Here is a 25512-nt window from a genome sequence, read left to right on the forward strand (position 1 = left end):
TCGACAGGAAATCAATGACGGAAGATCTTTATGTAGCTATTAATCTTCCTGACATTCTATTTAAGAGAAAAAATTTTATATCTCAGATATATAGGTGATTCTATTGACGATAAAATTGAAGTAAGAGATAAAGAATATAAGTTATCCTATAATGCCTTCATTCTTATTCAACTATCATTTGAGATCTGGAAGAAAATGTTAAAAATTGAATATTTAAATAAAACATTTGTATTATTGATAAAATAATTACAAAAGAAATCAATATTTATTAATTCAGGTGACAATTATAAATTTTCTAAATTAAATTATAAATAATCCAGCTGAAGTCGTGTTTAGTTTCATTTTCATCAAAAAAACTATATTAAATTAGTGCTACTATTGATACTAAAAAATAGAACAAAAATTGATTGTATGAATAATTAAATAAATATATTTTTTAAAAATTTTTAAAAGAATGTCACATCAATAGACTAGAAAGTGAAGCTTCTAATGTATTCAAATAAATCATATCACATTAATTCAAATATTTTGCTTTGATTCTTTTATTATAGAGAAGATTTACAATTATTTGATTGATAATTAAAAACATTTAATAATAAAAATCTCTCTATTCTTGCTTATTATTTCTATCAGCATAAATAAATATTCATAACACCACAATTTTTAGATCAATAAGTTTATAATATCAATCTGTAAGCAGAAGAGATCTTTTAATATCTTTAAATCTATTACTTTTATGGTACTTTTTAACATTAGTATTCATTTTTTTAGATCTAGAGTGAATAATATTAATTAAAAATCATATTTATTCTGAACTGTTATTGAAAATATATATTGTATACAATTATATATATATAATATATATATATATATGCACAATTCTTAAATAATTTAAAGCTTTGTTCAAAATAAAAAAAATTTAAGAATTGAATGATAGATAGAGCCTATGCATCCACACGCTGTAGCATGAACCACGTTCAAGGTCAGCTATGAGTATGAGCTATGGTTGACGTTTTTTGATCGAGTTGCGCACTCGACTGAACAAAAAGTATATGCTCGAAGCTTCAAGATAGCATCGAGGTCGATTTGCTATGCCTATGTTGGAAGCACGAGTTTCCTTCTGATTGGTTGTCTTTCATTCACGACAAAGAATTGCCAGGTGCCAGGCTTGTCCTTTATCGTGAAAGCTTTCCTTTGATTCTCTGTTTGCACACATGTATCTTTCAATATTACTAGATTTGGAAAATGAACGACTGATTGTAGTAAAACTAAAAATATTATGTTATTATATTATAATAATATTTTTAATTTTTTAATAAGAAAAATGATACAGGATTGTAGATTGAATATATCTTAAAATATTAGTAAATTAACTTTTCTTTTTCTATCCCTATTTCTTTCAATTTCTTAACAATACATCTAACATTTTTATCACAAAGCCTTTTGAAAAAGAAGAGAAATGACTTCGATATAAGAATATAATTTTCTTTTGTTAAATTTAAGTCGCACAGAATGGACAGATTCTGAATCAAAAATCATGATTGCAACTCACTACTAATAATGAAAATTTAAAAATTTATCACATTTTACACATCATCTCTCATATTCCACTTTAATAAATCTTTAATAAACCTAATCATATCCCTCGTATTCTCGACTCCCCCTTCGAAAACTATTCGCTACACGAACACCTCAAAGTACATCGAAAGGATATACAGACTCGTAAAAATTACTTGTCGGAGGGTTGGAAGAAATCCTAAGATCTCCTCGCGTGAGACTATGAGAAATAAAACTTCGAGGGGAGGAACGATCCCGCAAGGTAAGCGGAGAAAGAGAGAAAAAGAAGGGAGGAAAGGGCAAAGAAGTCTAGTGTATCAATCGTACAGTCCACTTGCCAAGATTTTATCATGGCGGTAATTCCATTAGCCCCTCGCGAGAACAAAATCATGCTCGACTGCGCTGCCTCTAGACCAATTATATGGCACGTGCAGCATGTTGCACTTAAATTGCTAACAGCCAAAGAAAATAAGAAAAAAGATATATATACATGTAGTGGAATCTTTATATTCATCATTAAAAAATTTCTGCAATCATTGCTCCTCCCAATAAATTTTAAAATTTTTATCTATTTATTTATTGATTCAACGCTGAAAATTAATTTTAATATTCGTCCAATTCGACATTCAATATTTTTCAGAAATGGATTAATAATAAATATAAAAATTTCACTGTAGATGTAACATATGCATATAGTATAATATAATGAGATAAGGATATATATTATATTGTAGATTATCAAATATTAATGTTATATCATAATAAAAGAAAAAAATATATTGAATTCACATTAAAGATGATTGATTTTAATAGATACATAAAGTTTGCAAGTATCAAAATGAAAAATATTGGAAAAGTGAAATCACAGAAGTTACATAAAATTCATTAAATCAAGAGATTAAAAGGAATTCAAAAATAATTTATATTATTTTTAACTATCTCAGAAAATTATATAAATAAAAATAAATAAGAATTTGAAAGCATTCAAGCATAAAAATTGATACATAATAAAAAAAAAAATAAATTATCTTTAATAATTTTCTTCATTAAATATTTTATTTTTCTAATAATAATTTTATAGTCACATCCGTTATAGAAAGCCTTGAAACCATAGGGATAAAAGGAGGAATGAAGGAGAAAAAAAAACAAAAACGCAAGAGAGCAAAGGTAAAGAAAAAACCGATAGAAGTAGGATAGACCGTGGTTATTTTTCGACTGGAATTATTCGGTTGACTGGTTCCGTTTATAAACGAATTTACAGACCACGTAAGGCCATCTAGTGATTTTGCTGCATATGGCACCTACGGTTTTATCCAAATATTCTTCCATACCATTAGCAAAGAAATATACGTGTGTCCATAGAATTATTTATCTACTTGAAAAATTAATTTATCAAAGTACATTAGAATTGTTTTATTCTATTAATGAAATATTATTATGACAGAGAAAGAAAACAAAGGATAAATATATGCATATGTATTATAGAAATGCTTTAATGGTTAGGTTCAAATGAAATTAATTTTTTTCATTCTTTTTTAATAAATTATTGAATAATTTTTTTCTTTACAATGTATTAATATATTGTTTTATATTGATGGATATATTGAAATTTATATAAATAATAAATATATAAATACTGAATACTGAAATATGAGAGAAAATATTCTCTACTTTCTGAAAGCTGTTTTATTGGTTCAGCAAAAAATCTTTAACAACAAAGTTTTATAAATTACAGGAACAAATTAAGGAAACCCGTTGGAATAGGAAGCAATTTTATTATTATATTCATTTTCAACAGACCACTAATATCCACAGACGAAAGAAAAGAAACCGTAACAGTTTCTGATACTATCTCCAACTAGAAACTATTTCTTGGAAAGGACTGTCTAAGTTTATTTCTTAGAAGAAAACCATTGGAATTTGTTACGAATTTGATTGTCTAAATAAAACGCCTACTCAATTTTAGAATAGAAAAGTTAAAAAGAAAGTAAAAAAAGAAAATGAATAATATTAATGAATAATATTAATCAATTTTTAAATTTTTCTAACGTTTACCAATTAACAATAATCTTCTGTTTAAAATAAATTTAGGATATCTATTATTATTTAATCAGTTATCATAAATATATAAAGTTGCATAATCATCAAAATCATAATCATCAAACATGGTATTTGGATATCTTCTGCAGAAAATCTGAACTAAAATTTACAAAGAAAATAAAATTTGCATTAAATGTTTACTTTTTTCTCCATATCATAGCAAACATGAACGATTATTTAATCGCTCGAACAAATAATTCTGAAAAAATTATAGATTCGTAATATTATTACACGTTTATTTTTAATAAATTATTTTTGATTAAATTTCTTTATACATGCATAAACTAATTTTTAGAATTAATTATATATTAAATAATATCAAGATAATATGAAAAAATTATAAAAACTTTGAAAGAGATAATAATTAAAGGAATAGATAAGTTACACGAAACAGAGAGTTCAAATATCGTTGGAGGATGCAACTTTGTGCACACCTGAATTAAGCTAGCGTTCACACAAGCGCGATTGAACAAAGAGACTGTGTTCATATAGCTGCAACTCGCGTCTACCTATGGCAGCAATAACTATGGAACGGTAAACGCGTACCGCATACAATTTCGTCTCTCTGATTTGCTATAATGCGACATCCACTGTGAGCAAATTCCAAAAAGAAAATACAATTCTAATCTTTATACATATGAAACAAATTTCTCGATAATTTTTCAAAATAATCACAAAAAAGTTACATAAAACAATATTAAAGATAAATTTATATTAAATTTCTTTGACGTGGAGAGAGGAGGTATTTTGATTTGAATAAAATAAATGCAACTTTATATATAAAAAAAGAATAAAATAATAATTAGAACTATTTGATGACAAGGCGATTTACCATAATTGATAGAAAAATTACTTTTACGATAAAATCATATATCATACAAGTTAATATTCATTATTTATAAATATTGTTTGATAAGTAGATTATGGACCCATTGGAAACTGAATCAAAGTGGAGGATCTCATTTAGCCACCCCACGTGCTATTGAACGCGTTTTACGGCCTGTGAGCATGTATCCCGCTACTTTCGCACGAGTCATTAATTTCAGTGCGAAATCCATTGGTTTTCATGATTTATAGCGCGATATATGTTTCTTATTGGAAAGGCGCAGAAAGCAGAACTGAAAACAAAACATACGCGAATAAAAAAAATTGAAAACCAAATATGTGTAAACCAATCATTGCAAGATGTATAAATATAACTTCTATTTAAATTATTCGAAAGGAATCGATATCGAAATGTTTGGATTTAAATTCACGCATATTGAAAACATGAATAATCAAGTGAATTCTTCGAAATTTTTATAATTAGTCATTAATTTGATTAAATTATGAAAACTATGTTGAAATAAAAAAGATTATAACGAGGATTTTAATTAGAAGATAAAATACTAAAAATAAAATAATCTTTTCTGTTCGCTTTTACTTGGAGAACGGATAAAATTCATCAATTAGTTTTGTGTGTAAATGAATACCGATATTCTCATTAATGGAAATCTTACCTGCTAGCTGATTGGACGATCGAAGCCAGATAGTCCTCATTAACCGGTTCGATTCGTACTCTTGGCAAGAACGACCGAGATACGGTCCTTGCCCAAAAATCGGCTTCCTTTGTGAATGCAGCTTAACGGTGGAAGGCAGGCCAGTCAGCCAGGAGAAATATGCACACATTCAGGTCCCGTCGTTTGTGAAGAACCAACACTGATGCCCCATGGCGCGATTGTACACTAATACACAGAGCCACCGACCTCTCTCTTCTTTGAAACAGATGACAGAATGACTCGGTTAATGTAACTCACGAGATATTCTACAGGAACACCTTTATATCGCGATTTTATCCGACGCAATGCGACCACTTGATCATCGTGCATGTATGTACACTACCAGCTCCATTGGCTTTACTCTCTTCTTCTTCTTTCGTCCTTTCCTTTTCTTTTTCCCTTTGGTCGTTGTTCTTTTCACGGTGAACGCGAGAACTCGTAAGCCTCTTTGGTACGCGAACCGAGATGACCGCGTGCTAATTCGAACTATTCAGAGAAAGGAAAACGACAACGTATAACTTCACCAATGGAATGTGCAAAATAATAAGGAAGGGATATAATCATAATCATTCGAATTGCATCACTATTTCTGCACCGTTTCTTAATAAACGTTGAATATACACGATATATACACTTTATAGACCACGTTTATCTCACCATGTTTTTCAATTCTTTGTTCTATTTTATGATTTTCGTTTTATAATTTTGCACAACACTTGCAATACTTCTTGATTGCATTTTTCGCTATTCTCTGTCCGATCACAAGAAACAAGCGCGCGCTTTGAATATGTATTATACCCGCCGTGTGAAATCGTGGTACGAACAGCCCTCCGAGGATCGTGCAAATCTCCCCCACTGTCGACGCAACCGGCATCACACTGAAAACCGGCTGGCTCAAGTATTGCTCTCGAGCATGAAGCGGGAATGTAATCAGAAAGCAATGACATCTATTGAGAAAATAAGGAAACATATTGTCGATAATATCGATATATAATGAGCCAATATTTTTTATTCTTAAATATCGAATCAATTTATAAAAATAATAAATTGGTAAAATTTTAAAAATAAAACAAAGTAAAATGGACAAAAATGTAGAATTAAAGAAAAAATTAAAATTTCTTAAAAGTGAAAATTTTTTACTAATACATAAACTTATTACATCATTTGAGAATGGTTGAAATATTTTGATAAGAAAACATAATTTCAAGATAAAAATTTGAAATTTTGTTATTACAAAGTGAAGAAATAAAATAACAAAATATAAGTAAAAAATAAGTTAAACAAATTGAACTATATGATCGCCAATCTAGATTATAAATAGTTTATGTTTTTCGAATATAAATATTATGCACAAGCTCGAAGAAAATTATATGACATACGATAGCATAAGTGATAAAAAAGAAGTGAAAAAAAAAATTTAAAAAATGAATATCGTTACTTGTATCGCACCTATTAATATTGCCGTTGTAAAATATTGTATGTATTTTTTTTTATTTTTTTTATTGGTAATTATATATAAATATTATTTATTATATAGATCAACTGGATAAATTAAATAATAGAATTTTTGCAATATCTTATATTTTTATTCAAATAATCGCATTTTTAAGATTTAAATTAATAATAATAAAATAGTATTTTATTTTTTTTTAGAAAATTTTATTTTTATTGTCGTGTAAATTGTTTTATATATGGAAAAAATAATGTAGACATTCGAAATATTATAGAACCACTTGTTACATATATCATTGAAATGTATATAACTTCCTTGATTATTTGAATTTGAATAGAATTTTTCAAAGTATTATATTATAAGTATTATATTATATTAATTTTTTTTACAGGGGGTAAAAGAGACGAAACGTTAATATTGCCAGCAAATGATTCCATTAGCGCTACTTTAGATACTGATCATGTAAAAATTACTAATATTTACAAGGTAAAATATAAATAATATATTTTAATCACTTATTTTAAATTTTAGTTGTGTGCAAAAACTACTGTGATGATTAGTCCAAATTTTAAACACGATCGTATATGGTTAAATGGACGGTAAATATATTTATTATAAAAAATTTTAAAAATAAAAATACGAATTAAAAACATTTCAAAATATTATAAATTTAATATTTTAGGGAAGAAGATATTATGAATATTAGATTGCAAAATTGTTTAACAGAAAGTATGTAATTATATTAAAATTCTCAAATTTTTCTTCAGAAAATAAAATATATTATATTTTAGTTAAAAAAAGAGCAGGAGATTCTAATCATATGGATCAATGGAAAATTCATATTTGTTCAGAAAATAATTTTCCAACTTCAGCCGGTTTAGCTTCCAGTGCTGCAGGTTATGCTTGTCTTGTAATAGCTCTTGCTAAATTATATGAAGTAAAGGTATTTCAAAATAAATAAATAAATAAATAAATAATTATAAATTTTATAATATGCAAAATTGATTGAATTTTATATGTTTTAATATTAATTTCTAGGGTGATATTACTGCAATAGCTCGTGTTGGTTCTGGATCAGCATGTCGCAGTATTTTAGGAGGTTTTGTAAGATGGTATATGGGTTCTCAAACAGATGGGACTGATAGTATAGCAAAACAAATTGTACCTGCCAGTTATTGGCCAGAAATGAGAATTTTAATATTAGTTGTATGTATTATTTTTGATTTTATTATTTTTTATACTATATTTTCCATTACATTTAATATTCTGTAATAGGTAAATGAAGCAAAAAAAAATGTTTCCAGTGCAATTGGAATGAAAAGAGGTATGGAAACATCTGATTTTCTGAATTTTAGAGTAAAACATATCGTTCCTGATAGAGTGAAAAGTATTGAACAGGCTATTCTACAAAAAGATTTTAAAACATTTGCTGAACATACAATGAAAGATTCAAATCAAATGCATGCAGCTTGTTTAGATACATATCCACCATGTGTCTATATGAATGATATTTCACATGCTATTGTTGATTTAATTCATGCTTATAATGAAACTGTGAAAGAAGTAAAGGTATTAGTATTTTTTCAAGTTTTCAAACTTGAAAAATTTTCAAATCAATAAATAGTAATATATAATAGTAATATATAGTAATATATAATAAAGTATTAAAATATATATTAAAATTTTAATAAAACATAATTAATATTTATAAAACATATTATATATTTATTTATTTTAGGTTGCATATACTTTTGATGCAGGACCAAATGCAACTTTATATCTTTTAGAAGAAAATGTAACAGAATTTTTAGGAGTATTAGATTATTTTTTCCCTACAACAACTAATTTAGAGGAATATATTAAAGGTTTACCTGTTAAAAAAGTTGTACATTCACTAGTAAATATTATCATTTTTGTATAATAATTATATCTTATTTGATGCATGATTAATAACATTTGATTTTGTTTTAGGAGCTATTCAATAATATTAATATAAGAAAACAAGCTCCAGGATGTTTTAAATATATTATTTACACTAAAATCAGTGATGGTCCTAAATATTTAAATGATTCTAAGGATCATCTTTTAAATAAAGAAGGATTACCTATCAATTTAATTTAGGTTTATTTTGAAAAGTTATTTTAATTTATCTTAATTTATACGGAATATGATAATAATATTTATTACAATGAAAAATAAATTACTATTTATATCTATATTTGCATCTTTTTGATTTTATTTGAATTATTTTATATCGTAAATAAAAATTAAATGTAATTGTAAAGATTTGTGGATATTTCAAGATCAAAATCACCTTCATTTTTTTTAAATTATTTGTATTCTTTTATTTTTGGAAATGTTTTAATAAATTCCATAATTTTTGCATGGATTTCATACAATTTTTTTGTATTAAAAAATTTTTCAATATTTTTAAAACTTGACAAATATTCAAAATAATTAAAATTATTGCTCTATTCTGTATAATGATTAGAAGATAAATAAAATTTAATCAAAAGATGTTAAATATTTGATTTGATTTTTTATTGTATTGAATATTATTTTCTGCATTTTAATAAAATTTATTGATTCCTATTTCACATATTTATAAATAATAAGTAAATAAATAAGTAAAAGTTTTTTAAATTGATATAATTTAATAAAATATATTAAATATTTGTATTGGATATTATTTTATCTGCATTCTATATTTATCTTTATTTTATTTATAAATAATAAGTAAATAATTATTTTATAAATAATAAGTAAATAAATAATATTTTGATAAGCAAGAACTTCCTGTCATCTTACATATATATATATATATATTTAAGTTAGGTTAGTAGCTAAGCATAATTAAAAAAATTTTAATAAAATTTTTATAGATTAAATATTATCTTACTTTTTGTAAATATAATAAAAATATTTTAGAAGTAACTAATTATTTATAATTATTTAATTTCAGTGAAAAATCAAAAAGTATACAAATTTAATCATGTGCAAAACGAAATTCATTAGATCATTTTTGGATAACATTCTTAAAAAGACTAATTTCGCACAATGTTTACAAAAAGTTAAGTTTTTAATATTTTCTAATTTTTCTTTTTACAAATTATTCTTTTTAAATTAAATATTATAATAATAAATTTATTTTTAATTTATTGTAAATTATTTTTTTCTAAATAGCTTCAGATTGTATCAGCAGGAAATGGAAATTGTAAAGCAGAATTGGTTGTATCCGAGGAACATTTAAATATATATGGATTGTTGCATGGTGGTTTTACATCTACTCTTGTTGATGCTGTCTCTACATATGCTTTATTAACCCATGAAAAAAATAATGAACATAAACCAGGTGTTTCATTAAATTTAAATATTACGTAAATATAACTTTTTACATATTTTTTATACATCTTATATATAAAAAATAATAATATATTAAATCTTTTATATATAAGAAATATATATATGTATGTATGTATTAATTAATTATATAACATAAATATATAATAATATATATAGGTTTATGAAACCTGCTCTTTCTGGTGAGCTGATAACAATTAATGCAAGAACAATACGTGTTGGAAGAACAGAAGCTTTTATTTCAATAGATATTACAAAAAATGAAGGGAAAGATATAATTGTTAATGGATCGCACATAAAATTTATTGGAAAGTAAAATAAATAAAAGAATGCAATATATTATTATATATTGTTAATATTTAATGAACACTTTATATATGAATACGTATATATAATACAATAGATAATACAATAGTATATTATAAAATTTAAATTCTAGTACTGTCTCATTGTGTATATATTATTTGTCATTATATAAGTGAATATAATTTCTTTATTGAACATTGCATCACAATATCCTTCAAATATTAATTTATTCTTTTCTGTAGATATTTTTATTTAACAAAAATTTTTAAAAATTTAGATATTTTTAAAAAATATTAATTATTTTTTACAGTACTTTTAGAAATTTTATAAAAGTTAACATGTACATAATATAAGATAACACATGGCACAAAATTATAAAAACATAATTGTTCAACATATTAGCAATCAATATAAAAATGTATATATTAAATTATAATTGTATTTGTGATTTGTTTTTATTTAATATTTGTGATAAACATAAAACTTATTGATACAAGTTTTTTATATCTCTAACATATAATGAGTATGATATTTATTTATTATTTATAAAAGAGAAAGGAGTAAAGTGATATGTAAACTCTTGCATTGTTCACAAGGAAAAATATTACTGCATAAAATATGATTAAAATATTTTTATCATTTTATCTAAATCAAAACATACACGCACACATACACACACATACATATATATACCATTCAAGTAATACAAAATAAAAATTATGAAAAATCGCAATAAGTAAATAAGCTCTATTATATAAATATCATTAAGCTCTTTTTAGTACTAAAGTATCAAATATAAGACTAGAGATAATAATAAACACTTAAATAACAAATTCAAATCCGATATAAAAGCAACAAAGAATTAATTTTCTTAAATTCAATCAGGCTTCAGATATGTACAATGATGTAATAATGCAATATTTAAAATGAATATTTAAAATGAAGCGAATAAAATAATAAAACCAAATGCCTATTGAAACAATGGCACATCTATTGATCTTTCGATCTTTTCACGTTCTCTAAAAGAGATTTCAGTTCTTTTACCATATAAGACAAAGATTCTGCAAGATCCCTTATTCTTTTAGATTCTTGCTCCGTTTCTTCAATTTTTTTCTCTAAATATTCAAGTTTTTCGCTATAACTCTGTGCATTTATATTCTTCAGATTAAAAATGTTTTGAGATGGCAAATATTTGGTTGCACGTCTAAATCTCGAAATCGTATTACTATGATCTTCACATCCATCACAACATTCAGACCAAACTCTTAAATCTATGTATGGAATTTCATCACAAGTAACGAATTTATTATCACCTTCTGGCAATAAGAACACATTTGGTTGAATTCTGTTAATATTGTCACCATTATCACATAGAATTCTAGCTAAACTCGTCTGTTTAATTTGAGCGAGTTGTTCTGGTTTGAAAACAGTTGGATTCTCATACCAAAACCTGTCACCATTTCTAGTACGTCGGAATTGTTCCAATAAAAGACATTTAAAAAGTGGTCCTACTTTTGCATTAGGAAGTTGATCTTCTAATACCCCACCAACCCAAACATCTATATTCCCAGGATGACCATACAATTCTCTTAACTTTTGTCTAACCTTAGCGCTACGAATTTCACCAACTAGATCCTCAAATGTCTCTACATGAGACATATTGCAGAATCGTCGCCATTCCAAATAACCTGGTAGAGCATGATCTCTACCACGTTGGATATTCATTGCAGCTAGATCTAATGCAACCGCATGAGCAGTACGGAATAATTGTTCTGTAAGTTCTGTATTCAAATTTTCTTCCGGTAATTTCAATTTTGCTGCAGTGGCAAACATTCCTCTCATCAGTGGATCCACGCCACCTTCCTCGACCAATCTCCAAGGTGAGAAGAAGGCGTCCCTTAGCTTAAGAGGACCCTGAGGAATTGATTGAAAAGATTCGTTGAAACGTTCCAATCGAGGTTGAATCAAAGTATGACCAAATCTCAAAGCTGCAGTGGCGAAAACGTTGGAAACACTAGCATCAAGATTAGAGTCGTAATCACGATATGAACCTAAAAGTTCTTCAGCAGTGCCATCAAACACGTGAGGAATCCATTGTTGATAAGTGATATGCTGCATCTCAGCGCCAACGATTTTTCTGGCCTCCTGATATAATTTTTCTCCATTCCACTGAGGATTCATATCACGTAAGGAACGAGCTATGCGATTATGTTCTCGCAGCCATATTGTGTGCATCGCCAAAAGACCTACTTGTTCATTGGCTCTGATATCTCCGGCTACGAAGCAATTGATAGTGCTTTCTATGGGATTTCTTCTGCAATCGACGAATTGACCAGAAGCATATGGAAGTAGAGGCTTATGGCCAGGAATTATCGGTCCTTCTCTTAATAAACCATGATCAGTAGTGAGATCACGCAGATCTCTGGCCAAAGCATCATCGTAACCGTATACTTGAGAAGCATCCATATAACTAGTTAATTGATTTAATTGCTCTCGAGGGGTAAAACTGCCCCATAATATACTGGTTGCACCCGAACCGCAAACTGCACTAGTCCTAATAAAATCGATGCATCTTCTGTTGTTAACTCTGGGATCATTGCGGGGAACGTCCATGGGGAAACAAGGTGCAGCATTATCGCAAGATTTCTTGCAGTCTATGCCATCCCAAGATTCGCTGGAAACTGCTGGAAGAGCATGATCTAAATCATGATCTAGAAATTGACCCCATTGCATTACCATATGTGTTATCCCATTGTCTGATGTCACTTTGTGAGTGGCTATCAGTGTAGTGGAGATTAAACGTGCCGAAGGCTTCGGATATCCATAATAAAGGCGACCTTTCTCCCAACCTATTGGTGATGAAAATCCATTTTCATAAATTGGTTGTAAAACTCTACGAAAACCAGTATAAGATGAACCCCAAGTGGGATGGCGTAGATTGTTACAACTGCCATCAATGCTGCGGTATTTATTGTGATAGCACATATTCGTGCAATTCTGATGATGCCTGTGACCAGTACATCCGGATAATCTTTCGATTTCTCTGACCTATAATAAAATTGCAGAATTTTTTTCTTATTTATTCTGAAAAAAATTATTCTCTAGAAAGGAAATCAATAAAATTTGCTAAGACGTTTTTAAATGAAAAAATTTAATATGAATATCAATAAGTAATATGATTTCAATATGATATGATATATATCATATTGAAATAAGTAATAATCATATTGAAATAAATATATCATATACAATAAGTAATATGATTTCAATATGACTTTATATCAGTTTTTCTTTTTTTTTCATTTTCTTTCAATAAAATAGCACATTTTATAATAGTGATTATTATTAAATGTAATAATACTATCACTTTTTGAAGAGAAATTAATTTTTAGATGGTAATATCAAATTAAAAGCTATATAAATTTGATTCTTATCATTATTTATATAACTTAAAACAATAAAATCATTTTAATTAATTCAAAGAACATACCTGTTCTGCTGTCAGAATTTCTTCATAACGAAATTCAGTGGTAGTGTTTGCGCTCAAGCCAGAATTTACCATTCGTCGTATATTAACAAGTGTTCTTTCAAAAATTTCTGCTGGTCTGGCAGCCGCACGACCAACAGCATCTGGGAAACGTGCAAGCCTAAATGGATTCACGTGTTGAGCTCTGTCACCGTTAAAAAGATCCATCAAAGTGTTGTTTATGGCTCGATCGATCTCTTCCGTGGCATCCTTAAAAGCTCTTATCACGAGCACATCTGTTGCTTCTGGTTGGCGTACGCGCACCAAAGCTTGGGCAGTTGCACGGCCATATTGGTTCACAGCCGAACATTCGTATCTATATATACAATTTTTTTATTTAAAAAATATATATATTTTGTTATAATATTTGATTTTAAAAATACTTTTTTCTTATTATTCAATGTTTGAATAGATAAGAGGAAAAAATTCAATTAGAGGATGTATTGAATAGCTACAGCTTAACTTAAGACAAATTAACAAATTATACAATTTGTATTTATTATTATTAAGATTTAAAATTTCATTATTTGTATCATTTTTCAACTTCTTTCATTTATACATTACAAAAGTTTAAAAGCAATAATATTTTTGCACAAAATAAAAATTAATAAAGATATTATTTTGTCATCATCTTTTTTTCAATACATTTTTTTATTATTCAGCTAATTTTAATTATAAAAATATATAAGTTTAATATGTGATTTTATTTAAAATTATTGCTTCGAAACTTTTATATGGTATTTCTCTTAAAAAATCTCGGAAACAAAGCATTCAAATTCACCTTCCAGTATCCCCAGCAGTAACATTATAAAGATACAAGCTTCCCCCACGAGATATTCGAAATCTTTCTCCTTCCATAGCTGTCCCATCCTTCTTCCACTGTATCACCGGTTTTGGGACCCCTTCCACTCTGCAAGGTACCTCGATAATGGTCCCAGGTTCCGCCTCCATATCGTGAGGCTCATACGTCATCCTAGGGGGGCTATAAGACTCGTCCACCACGTTCAAATCGGCACTGGTCTCGGCGTATCCATTAGAGTTTCTCGCTTGGCAAACGTATCTCGCCGTGTCCGTTTCCTTCACGGCAAAAATTTTCAATAAACTTCCTTCGTTCTCGATAGCGACGCGACCACCCACGTTCAACAGTTGACCGTTCCTCCACCATTGAATATTCGGGGTTGGGCGACCATCCACTTTGCAAGTGAAGGAAACATCAACGCCAATTTGAACGGTCTGTGACTCGGGTAATTCGGTGAATCTTAACGACGGTGACACCGTGATCACCGCCCTGGCCTTTCTCGATTTCGTTAAACCCATTTCACTCTTGGCCACGCATTCGTATTCACCGGTGTCCTGCTCCGTCACGTCCGATATTATTAACGTCCCATCCTCCTGTATCACGTAATGATTCCCATCGGCAGATACCTCGTTAGAATCGCGCATCCATTTGATTTCTGGTATGGGATCGCCTATTACCTCGCAGGTAAAGCTAATGGTACCGCCCAGTCTTACCTCCACGTCCTGGGGCCCGTTCATTATGCGTGGCTCGGCTAGAAAAACGTAGAGAAATGAATAATTCGTTTGAGAATAATTTGTCAAATATTGATTTGTATATTGATGAGGTTTTCTTTTATCTTGGAAATATTAGAATTTTAATTATTTATATAGAAATTTATATTGATGTTAGAAATTTTGTTTACCATGTGTACAAATTTTTGTATATTTATAAAAATGAAAATTGATATGATTCTTCTTCTTATTATTTGATGTGAGAATTAGAAACTATATAATGATATTGTTTATGTTAAAAATAATATAGGATTAAAATATATGTATGTATTTTCTTGTTTTTGTTATTGATCAATTGCATTAAAAAAAAGATAAATGAAATAGTTAAAAAGTCAATTTAAATAATAGATCTGTCAATTTATTTTAGGCACAGTGAAATTATCAGTGACAAATCTTAGTAGAAAATAGGTTTATTTAGATTGTATAGATAAAATCTATTACAAATCAATTATCAATCAATATTTGATTTAATTTGAAGTTGATATAATTAAACATAGTTAGTATAATTATATCATTTGATCATTTTATTAGAATATTTTTTAAATAAACAAGAAGATATTCATTTCTTTTTATTTAATATATATAACATTAACTGTAAAAAACATTTATATTTGTGATAGTATTTATATATTAGTTCTAACAATACATAAATACATTATATGGTATCATATAATATTTTCATATTTTCAAAAAATTTGATGCTATGAAAATGAAATATGGAAAATAGATGAATAATAATTTTGTTATCATTGTAAGTTTTTATATACACACAATCAAAGATAAGAGAAAACAATTTTACCATTATTCAATTTTCTAATAAAAAGTGTTCATTACATAACGATGTTAAATTCAATAATTTTTAATTTGAGATTTATAATATAATTTTAAAACTTTTTCAAGTTTTTATTTTTATTTAAATACCTTATAATTCCAGCAAAGACTAAATATTATCATATTTCAATTATCAATTATCCATATTTATAATACTGTATTATATTACTTTGAAATTATTTTTACTCTTTTGAGTCATTTGAAAAATTAAGATTGTTTATCAAATTGCACTAATTACATTGTTTACTTTTAGTGTTAATCTCAAATCTGCATAAAATAATTTTTTATTATTTGTACAATTACATGCAATAAGAATTAAATTTAATTACTCAACTACAATGAAAATCATCCATAGACATAGTTGTCAATGATCTTCCCTTCATCTCGTTCGGCGACTGACAAATGGCCGCCATTTCAGATGGTTTGCTTTGAAGCCTTTGCACCAGCCAAACTAAGTTGCAATCGCAAACGAGAGCATTGCTATCTAGACGAAGGCGCGTCATGGGTCCCACATTGTGAAAAGCGTCCGCTGGTAGATGATGTAGCATATTACTCTGTAAGAAGAGTCTTTCCAGTGATGGTAAATCATTGAAAGTATCTTTTTTTATTTCTCTCAGGTGATTGTAATGAAGATATAGCTGTTCTAATTTCAGGAGACCGGAAAACGCTCCTGGTGAAATTTGTTCCAAACGATTTTTATATAAATAAAGAATTCTCAGATTTGGTGCACCCTCGAAAGTCTTTGGTAAGAGATATCTGATGCGATTGTCATTCAACAGAAGTGTATCTAATTCTGGTAGATTGTGGAAGGAACCGTGTCGAAGCTCGGCTATGTTGTTGAAACGTAGATCACTGTAAAATTAATATAATTTTTTTAAATTTGTTATAATGAAATATATAAAAATATAATAAAAAATGTTTTAAATAAAAAAAATAGAATATATTAGAATAATATAAATAACAATAATAACAATATTGAAATGGAAATTATATTTTTTATTATATTATAATATAATAAAATTAGTATAATTAAAAGTATAATTGGAATACAAATGTCTTATATTATAGTAGAATATCTTAATTATTAATTTATAAATAGAGATTGATCAAATAGTGAAGAGAACAAAAAAAAGAAAATATCATAAAAAAAGATTAGGAATATGTTTTAAATATGTATTCTGACATCATTTTCAATTTTTTATTTCAACTTTCTTTATTTCAAAATCTTCTAATAGAATAGCAGCTTCTAATAGAAGCTTCTATCTTCTATTGTTCTATAAATTTGAATCAAAGAAACGAAGTATTTCAATTTCAAAAATTATACAAAAGATTGTCGTGTGGATTGGCTGTTATATTTTTTTTTGCAATTGAGCAATAATCATGCTTTAAAATCGATTATAACTGCAATCAATTCGACAAAACTTGCAAATCAACAAAGCAACTTAAACGCCATCATTCGTTAAAATTTGGAATAATATTCATTGAAAGCCGGTTCATTTCGTCTTGTTCCAGTTAATTATTGAGTGGACAACCGGTCTGTATATGTCGTCGACAAACAATCGAGAGATATCAATTAGATATAATTACACGGTTTGTTGTTGCAAAGATCGCTTGAGTTATAAAGCGCGAATCTCTTAATTAACGATTTTATTCGTCTCGTTGCACATTATTCCCTTCATCTAAATTGCCGAGCGAGTTCTCGGTTCGGCGCGTCGGTATTTTAACCTCTTTATCGCTTCAGCTGATCTTCCAGTGGTTCGTTCCGTGGTGAAATACGAACAAGGGAAACGAAAATGGAACGGTCCATGAGTAGAGACGACCATTCGCGACATAAATGCAATAATAGAAGATTTTTCTGTTAAAAAGATTCTGTTAAAAGATTCGTAACGAGAAATGTACTCTGCTTCTTATATTTTCACCTCATGAATCTTTTTATTAATATATTTTATCATTGTCAAGTATAACAATATTGAAGAATACAATATTGAAGAATTGAAATATATATGTTGTGTATATATGATAAATTGTCGAGATTTAAAAATTTTCTTATATTTAGAAAGTAGAGTTAGCTATATTCATGGAATTTTTAATAATATGATGTATCATATCAAAATTATCATATTTACTAATAGGTTATGTTTCTATATTAAATTCTTCTAATATAAATATTTTTCTTGTTTCCTATCACATTTTACGTAAAAAGATGATTCTTTTTTTTTATCAATATTCTTTCTTTACAATTTCTTTATTTTGTTTAATGTTTTTTTCGGTTTTAAATTATGATCGTATTTCAGAATATATTAATTTGAAATATTCAAGGAAATATTAATTCTTTCCTTAGGTAAGAAAACAAAACCACATCAAATTATGTCTAATATATTTATATGATATGCTATTGGGGAGAACGAAATCGATAAAAATGATAATGAGAAATAAATTCACTTTCACCTTAGTTGGACGATTGCTGTTAAATACCATCATAAATATTAGTAGCAGCCGTTATTTATCTAAGTTTATCATCATAATTTGCTTTGCAATTTGACACCAATATGATCGAATAAAAAATTACAGCTATTAATATTAATAAACCTATCAATCATGATGATTATCAAATTAAATTAAAGTCATATTTTTAGAAACATTTAATAATGTTACTTTTTTCAATATATATTTTCGATATATTTTTTATTTAGCAAATTCAGAGATCGATGATATTATTATTTATATATTACGATTTTTACATGATAATTTGCTATATGATTTACTAGAATTCTTATATAGAATTATATTTTGTGGTTTTATTGATGGATTTTACTATTATACTTCATTCTCTTAAAATTAAAACATTGATATTATTTTTTAGTTATTATTAAATTAATAAATTAATTAATTTTATTAAATTTTTAACATACAATAATAATTCTAATCGAACTCTTAATCGAAAGAAAAAATCGTTAAATTAAAATAAAAAATTTTTTAGAAATAAAAATATTTAATATTTCATTATATCTTTTTTACGATTTTTAGAATTTTTCCAATGTATATCCATTAATTGTTTAAATAACGATGAGGAGAATTTTTATCTTGAAGGCATATCGGTATTTAACAAAAGTATATTTATTCAATGAAGTCGAGGCAAACTGCACTTAAAGGGTACCTACTCGATATTCAGGTCAATATCCATAATAAGTATTTCTTCGTCGATTGATTCAAAGACGATTTTATTATTTCAAAAAACTTGAATTCTAAAATTACGTATAATAAACAATAATTGCAGTTTCCAATCGTTTTATTAAAATCTGATTGAAAATGATATAATGAAAATATTTTATGTAAAAAAAAAATGTTTTTCATTTATTTTTAATTTATTTATAATACATTAAATTTTATTTGTGTAATATAATATTAATTATAATATTAAATTTTAAATAAATTCAATTTAATTTGATATAATCCTGTTTTTTTTTTACAATTTTATTTAAAGTTTTATTTAATTATTTTATTTTAAATTTTATTTCAATTATAAATTTATATCATCAAGTCTTGAAGACATGTTATGTTGTTCTGTTATCTTATCCATTTTATTTAAAATTATAAAATTCTTTATGTTATCAATATAATTCTAAAAGTTCTAAAATTTTATCTATAATTTTACTTATATTTTTACATCTATTAAAGATATTTAAATTTACAATATTATATAAATATTTGGCTAAATTCGAATTAATCGTTCTGAAGTAACGAGCGATTCTCATTATTTTTATAAGGATACTTCAATTTAACGAGACTATTTTACACAACATAGGGAGAAACCATCGAGAAGTATTCATCGTATCGACGATCAATCGAAATACGATTATTCGACTTTTACGTAAATGAATGAAAATAACATTCAGTTCCAATGAATAAATAATTTTATTCGTGTGTTTTTTCAGATCGTTCCAATGTTATCTATTCAATAAAAATTTGTTGCTTTTCTTTGCTTCCTTTTTTTTTTACCAATTTTTTACAAGTTTTAAGCACTCTTTGTCTACGGTTGTATACAGAAATAAGACACTAGAAAGATGAGTGTATCTATGCGTGAAAATAGAGTCTAGGAAAGCATGAAGGTTAGTGAATCACGCAGGGCGGAATTTAACGACATGTGCTTTGAGCTTTTTCGATCATTTCTTAATATACGCGATTTATATATTACGAGTATGAAATTGAATAAGATTTATTAAATTATCAGTATAAATAAACATGGTGTATTGCCAAAACGAAAATACAAATCATGCAGACTGGACGATCAGAAGAAATCTTTCAGTTTGAAAAACACTATTTGTTTCATATGTTTCATTTGACACTTGGCAGTAAAAGCAATTTATTATAATTATTAGCAAACAAACATATAGAGATTAGATTTTTGTGTAATCATGGTATTGACAGAAAAAAATAATAATAATAATATAAAAAGAAATAAATATGCATATAGTAGATAGATGTATTTTTATTTGAGATATTAAATAATTGTTATTCAATTTTATTTTTCTCTTCTTTTTGGTAAATTTTTTCATTTTTTTTTTTTATATATCTTTTTACTTCTTTAATAAAACATAATCTTTCAATTCTTTTTCAAAAATATAGCAAGTGCCCAATAATAAGATAAATTTATTCATTTATCTTTGTTTTAAAATAATTATTAGAGAAAAAGAAATTAAAAAAATAATATAATTTTTCAATTTAATAAAGGTAACTATTATTTTAAAAAGTTATAAAATAGGATATTATTTCTCTCTAAATTAAAATAGGATATTATTTTTTTTGGAAAATGAAAAAGAGTTTGAAAAAAAATAAGAAAATTTATATAAAATTATGTTATTAGCAAATTATTGTATTTCAAATTATATGAAGTGTATAAATTACTTTATGGTATTCTGTTATGCAATAGGTCATATGGATTAATTGAGAGACAACGGTTTAAATAAAAGCAATATCTTTTAATTATGTTTCTTTATGGATAAGAATATTGCAATGTATACTCATGTCTGACTCATTTCTCAATACAAACAATTTACTTTTTTTTTAAAAGATTTAATTGTCGTTGATATTTTTACAGTTAATGCTCGGCTTTATGATTAATTATTTCACATAAAAATTAAATTTATTCACGAAACTTCTCTATTTTCGAAACTTTCATCATTCTTATCAACGAATTGAAAAGAAAAGAATTGTTTACAATATATTTCATAATTTTCTATACATATCTATATTTTATGCTTAATTTAAGAAGAAGAAATATTTGATAAAACAGAATTTCTTATGAAAATTATTCGAACTCAAGTTCTTTAACAAATCTCAAATCATATTATCAGATTTATAACAATTAAAGCAATTAAAAAAAATATATTTATTTTTAAATGTACATTTTTATATATATTTTTCTATACATTAATATTTCTATATATACTTTTTTATTTTTTACTTTTTAAATGTAAAAAGTAAAAACATTATTATAAAAAAAATTATTATAAACATTGTTTATAATAATAATATTTTACAATTTTCGTATTTTTCGTTATATATTTCGTTCAGCCTTTTAATAGATACAGTTTTAGATAACAAAAAGAAAACAAATTGAAAATCCTTAACCCGATTAGAAATGATAGAAGCAGTAAAATATTGATATGTGAGAACATTATCTATAGATATATTCTTATCGTTTTCTCATTCAAAATAAATATATCCATTTTTTAAAAAAATATATCCGTTGTTTTTTTCATGAAAAACTAAATCAATTGTTTTTCTTGCAAAAAGAAAGAAGAAAAGAGAGAAAAATAGAAATTCGTTTACAAGCTCATTCATTTCTATAGAATATATATGGATGATATCATGTATTGAAACGATGATCAAAGAGAAACATTTCGAAAATTTTATGAATGAATAAATTTATTTTTTAAAAATAATTCACAAATTAAATTATAATTTCCTAATTAAAAATTTATAATATTTGTTGAAATAATTTATTAGTAATTTTTTAAAATTTGTCTTATAACAAGTTCTTTAATTAATAATAAAAATTAGATTGAATCGACGCATGTGCTTATCGAAAGAATAGACCACACACGTTCATTCGAAAATTCATCTGCATCCATGATATGGATTCGTTTAGTCTTCAAATATTCGTTTACATCCGCTTTCTCACCTCTTATATATAGTTTAAGCTGTATGGTCACGCCTATTTTAACTATATTCGAATACATGTTGTTCACTGTATAAAGAAACCGAGGTATAAAACTATATGATTTTTAACACAACTTTAAATGAAATCATTAAAAATGTTAAAAAAAATTTGTGTATAATCTTATTAAAAAAGAGAGAGAGAAAATCAAAATTTTCTTATAAACTTGTTCAATAATTTTATAAAAATTAATCATTTAAGATGAGATCATAATGCCATAATCATTTAAATATATATACAAAAAATACATACATAAAAATTACTAAGTAAAATGATTTCTGAGAATATCTTTTTATATAACATCCATGTTTATTTTCGAAATGTTGAAAATTGAATGATAAACAATTTTGTTTGTAAAATTAAAGAATTCTCTATTTGAATGATTTGTGTTTTATTGATTATTTTAAAAAATAATAAACATGTTATTACGTATAAAATAATCTAAAAAAAGTAATCTGAAATAAGTATTATTAAAATATATGTATGATCCCATTCATATTTAAAATACGATTCTCTAATTACGGGGTATATATCTTTGATCAAAAGTTATTGCTTTTATATGACTAAAGTGGTTTATTATCAATCTCAAGTTTGAATTGATTCATTTGTACGATTTTTCTTAATTATCGTATTGGAATTAATTATATGATTTATAATATAATAATATATATTTATGAATTTATAGAATTTCAAAATTTAAAAAAAAAAAATACATATAAAGTACATATAGAAGAAATATATTTGTGGATAAATAATAAAATTCAATCAATATTATTAAATCTTTAAACTTTCAAAAATTCTAAAATTCTTTTTCGTAGAAATCCTTCAGTTCATATAAAATAAATATATCTAATCGAAAAGAATACTTGACTATAAGCAAGCTACGTAATTCCTCGCTTCCCACATGCACTTATGTTCAGAAATATTCACAGCCTACACCATGAATATTTGTCGATTACTACGATTCCTGTAATTCGCCTAGGGATACAGTATACATAGATAGGCATAACATAAATCGTGGCGTAACTATTGGCCGGAGGGATTAAAAATAATGTGAAAGGAGAAAAAAAAAAAATAAGGATTCAAAGAAACATCCACTTACAGGACTGTTGTATTAGTTGGTACCCGTGGTATACGATTCAGCTTTTGAAGCATGCATCTCACAGTAGTCCCGAAGCACATACACTTGTGAGGGCACTCCACGTTTCTACCATTTTGCCATTGGTGCGCATAAAACGATGGCAGGATGAACAAGAGCGAACAAATGACACTTAACGTCAACCTCATTTTGCGATACCCACGTGATCAATCTTGTTCACATCGAAATTATTCCTTGCACTATTTCACGCTTGCACGTGTTGCATGAAGATAAATGTATCTTCGTATGTACAAATTATGACAGCAATCTTTAGACACGCAATACTTTCACTTCTGCTTCAGAAATTCATAAATTGTTTTTATAACTATTAAAATTAGAACTAAAATCCTGGAAGATTATTAGAATTTATTAGGATTTTTGAAATCCTATCTATTTTATGCGATGTATATTTATTATATTTTGATAATAGTGATTTATTTGATTTTATTAAATGTTCGTAAAGATCATTAGAGAAAGAAAAAAATATTTGCTGGAAAATTTACATGCAAATACATCAACATAAGTTGGATTAGATTAATAATTTTAGATAATAAACTTTATAATTTGATTTTTTTTTTAAAAACTTTAGGGAAAATGTTTTTAGGAATAGTATGTGTTGATTTTTAAAATCGCCTGTTATCTCATATACAGTATGTCCCGTTTAAATATGTTTAAAATTATTGAAATCAAATTTTACAAATTTATATGTATCAAATCAATTTAGTAAATATATTTTTCCAATAATTTTAAATAACTTTTTTTCTAATTCTTTATCAAAAATAAAATAAAAAACTTAAACTAGACATACTTTCTCTACTCTTCAAATTTCATTACATTCCACTCAGTTCTCATTAAAACTTTAAAACAATCTATTCTAAATTTCAATCTTTCGATCGTATAAAATAATTTTTTATTCAACTTTCAAATTCAAAATCACTTTCTTCACAAAAACTTCATCGATCCAAGATTTCAGATTAGAAGAAGCAATCCGTTGTATATATATTATATCTCGGTGAGATTTCTTCAGAGCCGTGTATAACTGTCGAATATCGTCTACGAGGGACGAAGCAACGGCGGCGATGAAGGAATAAATAAGGACGACGCCGCCGCTGCGTTCTCGTCTCGTCGCGGCGGCTTGACTACTACTGGAAGCACGTCTTGTCCGAGCATACGTCTGCGCGAGCGTATATACGCGAGCTTTTCCACATGAGTATTCCTCCCTCTACTACTTCCAACCGCAACGTTCGGCGCCGATCTGTCCCTCTCCCTTTTCTTCCTTCTCGTTTTTTCTTTATTTACCTGCACACGTGGATGTATTCGGTATAGTACGGTAACTTTTGTAATATTGCAAGATCGTAAAATAGCATTGAGCATCAAAATGAGCATATTCGAATGTTTAGACAAGTATATTGATGGAAATTTAAGAAGATAAAAATTAATATTTTAATGATATTGATATTTTTTAGATTATTTTTTTCCAATCTGTTTTGTCTTTTTTATGTCAAAAATTTTCTGGAATTAGAAGGTAAAAAATAAAAATGAAAGAAAATAAAAACATATAGAAAGATATATTAACTATATGATGGAAATAAAAAAAATAAATGAAATATCATTTTTTTAATAATAATGTAAATGTTTTTTAATAGCAGATTAACTTGTCGTACAGGTTAAGTGACTTTGAATAATAAATATAGAAAGATAAAGAAAAAAAATATTAATAAATCTATAATGTAAATACATATATTAAATATAAAAAAAATATATTTATTACTTTTATGTAATAGAGTATTTTAGCATATAATAATCGTAAAGAAAAACTATTACATTTTGCATGCAAAATAAAATTTTAATTGCTTCTGAAATATATAAAACTAAATAAAAGACAAATTTTTTTTTATCCTGCAAAGAATATTT

The 25512-nt window shown here is 26.3% G+C and overlaps 4 protein-coding genes across 6 annotated transcripts in view; 2 read left to right on the plus strand and 2 right to left on the minus strand.

The window, feature by feature from the left end:
- The window catches only part of LOC413024 (carboxyl-terminal PDZ ligand of neuronal nitric oxide synthase protein-like), a 30436-nt gene extending 24302 nt beyond the window's left edge, over positions 1-6134 (minus strand). The window contains exon 1 of one of the 2 annotated variants that reach the window (XM_396475.7): positions 5157-6133. The gene's annotated coding sequence lies outside the window, so the exon portion shown is untranslated. Of the gene's footprint in view, positions 1-5156 lie in introns of both variants that reach the window. The other variant, XM_026441692.1, reaches the window with a different exon arrangement.
- Positions 6135-6516: 382 nt separating this feature from the next.
- Positions 6517-8769, plus strand: LOC725817 (diphosphomevalonate decarboxylase). The gene is made up of 9 exons (XM_001121619.5): positions 6517-6671; positions 7040-7110; positions 7180-7247; positions 7331-7377; positions 7440-7591; positions 7687-7854; positions 7924-8217; positions 8387-8545; positions 8620-8769. The coding sequence occupies exons 1-9, from the start codon at positions 6620-6622 to the stop codon at positions 8767-8769; spliced, it is 1161 nt and encodes a 386-aa protein (XP_001121619.2). The 5' UTR covers positions 6517-6619.
- Positions 8770-9559: 790 nt separating this feature from the next.
- LOC107964507 (acyl-coenzyme A thioesterase 13) lies at positions 9560-10347 on the plus strand. Its single transcript, XM_016912405.2, has 3 exons — positions 9560-9718; positions 9832-10025; positions 10168-10347. Exons 1-3 carry the CDS (start codon positions 9641-9643, stop codon positions 10322-10324), a joined length of 429 nt encoding a protein of 142 aa, XP_016767894.2. The 5' UTR covers positions 9560-9640; the 3' UTR covers positions 10325-10347.
- A 394-nt stretch (positions 10348-10741) lies between these two features.
- LOC413025 (peroxidasin) lies at positions 10742-24800 on the minus strand. Of its 2 annotated transcripts, none has more exons than XM_016912397.2 (6): positions 24407-24800; positions 23563-23891; positions 16575-17092; positions 14622-15390; positions 13805-14156; positions 10742-13362 (listed from the first exon to the last, which is right to left on the minus strand). In XM_016912397.2, the coding sequence occupies exons 2-6, from the start codon at positions 23745-23747 to the stop codon at positions 11305-11307; spliced, it is 3882 nt and encodes a 1293-aa protein (XP_016767886.2). In that variant the 5' UTR covers positions 23748-23891; positions 24407-24800; the 3' UTR covers positions 10742-11304. The 2 variants fall into 2 exon arrangements, with proteins under 2 accessions (XP_016767886.2, XP_006569700.2); XM_006569637.3 differs by having other exon boundaries at positions 23563-23946.
- Positions 24801-25512: the final 712 nt, after the last annotated feature.

Source organism: Apis mellifera, linkage group LG1 (genome assembly GCF_003254395.2).
Source record: "Apis mellifera strain DH4 linkage group LG1, Amel_HAv3.1, whole genome shotgun sequence".
Lineage (NCBI taxonomy): Eukaryota > Metazoa > Arthropoda > Insecta > Hymenoptera > Apidae > Apis > Apis mellifera.

What these genes read in the sequence shown, in the direction of transcription:
- LOC725817 (XM_001121619.5), top strand. Translation starts at nt 6,620, where the DNA reads ATGAATATCGTTACTTGTATCGCACCTATTAATATTGCCGTTGTAAAA. An exon ending in CTAAATTATATGAAGTAAAG is followed by an intron (nt 7,592 to 7,686) that starts GTATTTCAAAAT and finishes ATTAATTTCTAG; the next exon opens with GGTGATATTACTGCAATAGC. An exon ending in TGAGAATTTTAATATTAGTT is followed by an intron (nt 7,855 to 7,923) that starts GTATGTATTATT and finishes ATTCTGTAATAG; the next exon opens with GTAAATGAAGCAAAAAAAAA.
- LOC107964507 (XM_016912405.2), top strand. Translation starts at nt 9,641, where the DNA reads ATGTGCAAAACGAAATTCATTAGATCATTTTTGGATAACATTCTTAAA. An exon ending in TCGCACAATGTTTACAAAAA is followed by an intron (nt 9,719 to 9,831) that starts GTTAAGTTTTTA and finishes TTTTCTAAATAG; the next exon opens with CTTCAGATTGTATCAGCAGG. An exon ending in TCATTAAATTTAAATATTAC is followed by an intron (nt 10,026 to 10,167) that starts GTAAATATAACT and finishes TAATATATATAG; the next exon opens with GTTTATGAAACCTGCTCTTT.
- LOC413025 (XM_016912397.2), bottom strand. Translation starts at nt 23,747, where the DNA reads ATGAGGTTGACGTTAAGTGTCATTTGTTCGCTCTTGTTCATCCTGCCA. An exon ending in TATGGATGATTTTCATTGTA is followed by an intron (nt 15,391 to 16,574) that starts GTTGAGTAATTA and finishes ACGTTTTTCTAG; the next exon opens with CCGAGCCACGCATAATGAAC. An exon ending in ACTGCTGGGGATACTGGAAG is followed by an intron (nt 14,157 to 14,621) that starts GTGAATTTGAAT and finishes TTGTATATATAG; the next exon opens with ATACGAATGTTCGGCTGTGA.